This window comes from Vollenhovia emeryi, unplaced genomic scaffold, assembly GCF_000949405.1.
Source record: "Vollenhovia emeryi isolate VEMERY1.0 unplaced genomic scaffold, V.emery_V1.0 DF939138.1, whole genome shotgun sequence".
Taxonomy (NCBI): domain Eukaryota; kingdom Metazoa; phylum Arthropoda; class Insecta; order Hymenoptera; family Formicidae; genus Vollenhovia; species Vollenhovia emeryi.
The window spans coordinates 908,413-912,525 of NW_011967228.1; the positions used below are offsets into that span (position 1 = coordinate 908,413).

A 4,113-nucleotide genomic window follows, 5' to 3' on the forward strand; every position below is an offset into this window, starting at 1 on the left:
AAAATGGTGCCAGTTTGAAAAGAAGTTTTGAAAAGTACTTTTCTGGCTACAAACTGGCACCATTTTGCTGTTTTTAAATAACAATTCTCAATTGAGGTTCGGGACATAGCGACACTCGTATAGATTAAAAATCTTTTTGATTTTTGTTTCAGGTAAGCCTGAATGATAAACGTCATCAACGCAGCGAATTTGCATCCCAAAAAGATTTATTTCATTGTATGATGTACGTTTACTGTGAATAAAATTGTTAAAGATAAGCACAGTTTTGGGCCGTTAAAGTAGGATGACCCCTTAAACGACGTTGGTGAAAACGGGCATTAGTCACGGCTTTTCAATTCGTTTAGGCGTTGATCCTGACGTTCGTACTATGCCCAGCCATATCTTTGTAAGTTTTACAAGTGTATAACACACGCATTTCACACGCGTGATATTCATGCGTGGCCTCGACGCATAAGTGATACGACTTCCTTTGCAAATGTCTAAAAACAGACATGTTACGTTTGCTCGCGGCAAGAGAGAATCTGGGCTGTGCAGTCGCGAATGTAACTCTTTAAAAGTCTTTTTAAACTTTTGAAAACGGTTTTGTACTCACTTTCCATTGACGGTGCCATGATGCGCTGGGCGTTTTTTTTTTCGCACTATCACGAGCACGTAACTCAAAGATAGAACGTGAAAATTGAAAAATATTCGAACGCGAAATCAATCACGGATGCTCGGCGTTGCGGACGATCCGAGCGGTACCGAAAAACATTCGACAATGCGACTAGCACCACATTGGTGTCCACTCTTATACGTGGTATAAAAGTCTTCAGGGTCGAGAAGGTAGACAGTCAACGGCGACTCCGTTGCCTGCATGCGAATGTGACTGACATATCATTTTATTATCGCTGACATTAAATGTTGCCGTAACTATAAACAGAACGCAGTAGCAATACGGACATAAAGCGGTACCTAATTAGCTGAATGGACACACGCAATGGATAATGCCGATTAATTGAACGATCAAAAGTCACGTATAAAAATCCAAATTTTATCTGCCAGCACATCATTCAATATCGATAAGGGATACTCGCGTTTATACCTTCGTTCATTTTTACAGTGCAAACGCTCTACGAAATTATTCGCGCAAAGAGAAAAATATTTTTCTATAAAAAAATTGAAAACATTTTAAAAAAAGAGTTCATTTCAAATCAAATATTGTTTTGTAAACTCACAATTGACGTAAGTGTGTGAATTCATTAATGTTTTACCAACGTAATTTGACGTAAATAAGAAATGTGAATAATCTCTTAATCAGCATACAATTGTTTTATGGATAATGAACTTGGTCTGGCAATGATCGTCACAAAATCTTTTATGCACGATAGATATAGAAGAATTGCTAAGATCATATTACTATCATTTAATGACTGCGTTCAGCAGAAAAACCTGCTTTGCAACAGTTGCAAAATTCGTAAATTTGATTGAAGTATGCTCTTAGATTCTGCCATAATTAAGAGCACACGCTAATTAGATTCAGGATTTTTACAACAGTTGCAAAGCAGCTTTTTCTGTTGAACGCGGCCATTATGATATTTTATATTATATCTCCGATTTGGTTTCAACTTATGTACATAAGGTAATATTGAAAATTTTGGCTTGTTAAACATGTAGATCAATTATAAAAAAAGTCTTTTAAATAATCACTTTTTAAAATTAGGTTTTTTTGGACTTTTTGTTGCAGCAATAAACTTGATAATGACGCAGAGAACGTGTTATAATTTGAAATTTGCATTGAAAGTCATTCTTGTAAAAAAAGAAAGAGATGTAATTATAAGTAGAATTATATTCTCGACTTTGAAAGGTTTCTTGATGCTCCATTTGACCAAAAAACTTGTTTCGAGAAGTGTTACTGTATGTGCGTGTATAAAAAAAGGTTCAACTGTATAAAATAATATTACAAGTGAAATCGGCAATACACAATATGATGTAAAGTATTTTTTTCCTTCTCGGCTCTGATTTGTCAGTTCGCTTGCTGCGTACGTTATTTTATGTGTTACTGACTTGAGAATTCACAAAAAGAGACTGTCGAATGCGAGTTTCCTGTACGTATAATTCTACATATCATTGCCTTTCTTTCTTCTTTCACAAGAATTATTTCTAATGCAAATCTCAAAATATTGTACAATACCCTGCATTATTATCACGTATATCGCTTCAACAGCTCGAAAAGAGTGATTTTTGTTTAAACAATCTTTTTTATGGTCGATGGTTATCCAATGATACGTGTAATTGTATATGGAATTTGAAGAAAATCGGTCGGAACCTATTTTACGTACAGAAAGTATGGGGTCCTTTGTAACTGAAATTAACAAAAATGTGATTGAGAAAGTTTATACGTATTAATGACAAATAAAACATATCCAACATGTAATAACAACGAGAGTAATGTTATTTAAAAACTGCTAATACGTTTTTACTAATACGTTATTTAAAAACTACTAATACGTGCTAAAACGCTAGTTCGCTATCACGCATACTACCATTTATAATATTTATCACGTACGTGTTAGAGATATGTGACTTATCATTTCATGACAATATACTGTCATATTTAATACTTAATATTGTCATATATACATAATTAAGCCATAAAATCATAAATAATATAATAAATGTATAATTATTATAAAATAAAAAGTAAGCATGTTGTAAAATCCTACCATTACCTGAAACGTAATAAGTTGTACAACAATACCAATTTAACTTTTATAATAATTGTAATAGACCTAAATAGAACGAAAGTTAAATGTAATATAATACCTACTTTTATAAAAATATAGAGTAACTGTAGAGTAAAACTGCATGGTTTAACAAATTGATGAATTGATTAAAAATTACATCAATCGTATCTGGCTTTTTCAAAATGTTTATAACATGCACACAAGGAAACGTCTCAGAACTTTTTGTTTATACTTTTCATGGCTTGTTTATCTTATCTATTTTTATTTATTTATTGAATACGTTTATATTAAAATTTAAAAAATTGATGAGGTACCGATTTAGGTAACTGGTACACATTTAGACAACTCTTCTTTTTTTACCACTCTACATCATTTTAAGTAGGTTATATGTAGTCCACAATACAAAGTTGTATTCCACTTGTCATTTTACTGCCACAAAAAATGAATTTTCAAATGGTGCAATAAAACCGCGGATAAACAAACTACTTGAAAGTATGTTTCTTTTTCCTGATATTGCACACATTGCTGTACCTATGAGATTATCTACTATTAACGCTGACGATAAGTATCGCACCTGGTGGGACTGGATGATACTGATCCATTTCGCCAAACTGTATCCGTGGATCTGATTTGGTGGAAATCGATCACATAGAAAGCACGACCGGAAGATTGGCTTGGCACTGACGGACGAATGATGTGCTCCTTATGAAATGAAGTGCACGTCGCTATTGGAGTACGTTAGAGCGATGTTTCCTCCTATATAACCGAGTACGGAGTTCAGGTTAGTTTGATCTTTACCCTTCCGTTGTCACTCGCGGCCATGTTACGTTATGCCGTCTATCTACTTTGTGTTTCCCCTCCACTTAATTCGCTTTTAATACGTTTCCAATGATCCATATATAATATCCGATGTAATCCGAGTAGAAAGTTGAATCTATAACAAACCAAGACTTTGTTGTAGATTAGAATCACATTATCATTTCAATGATTCTCACGAGGGACACCATTTTTGGTTGCCCTCTTCTACGTAGAATTAAGTCTTAGATATTATTTGTGAATTATTTGTCTCGCAGAAAACCTGCTACCAAAAATCTATTCAATCATTTATCATATGTATCTCTCGCATATTATTTTTAAATTGGAACGTTGTAGTAAGTAATCTTCTTTCTTTGACACTGTCGCTAAAAGAAAGAAAAAATTACAATAGGTGGACAATCCATTGTTAAAATGTAATGCGCGAAAAGAAATTGTAATTAAACTTTTAATAAATACTAAAAAAATTGATATAGTTAGTGGGATTATGGCAGCCACAGTATAATGAAACGTCAAGAAACTATTGCATTTCGATCCATCCTTCAACCAGAAGTACAAATATTTTCTAACAATAATT

The 4,113-nt window shown here is 33.3% G+C and overlaps 1 protein-coding gene across 3 annotated transcripts in view; it reads right to left on the reverse strand.

The window, feature by feature from the left end:
* The window catches only part of LOC105567379 (alpha-tocopherol transfer protein-like), a 15,801-nt gene extending 12,311 nt beyond the window's left edge, over positions 1-3,490 (reverse strand). The window contains exon 1 of one of the 3 annotated variants that reach the window (XM_012022222.1): positions 3,298-3,490. In XM_012022222.1, the coding sequence (XP_011877612.1) occupies positions 3,298-3,325 (28 nt within the window). In that variant the 5' untranslated portion in view covers positions 3,326-3,490. Of the gene's footprint in view, positions 1-592; positions 784-3,297 lie in introns of those variants that run through there. The other 2 variants (XM_012022223.1, XM_012022224.1) reach the window with 2 other exon arrangements.
* Between the last annotated feature and the right edge of the window lie 623 nt (positions 3,491-4,113).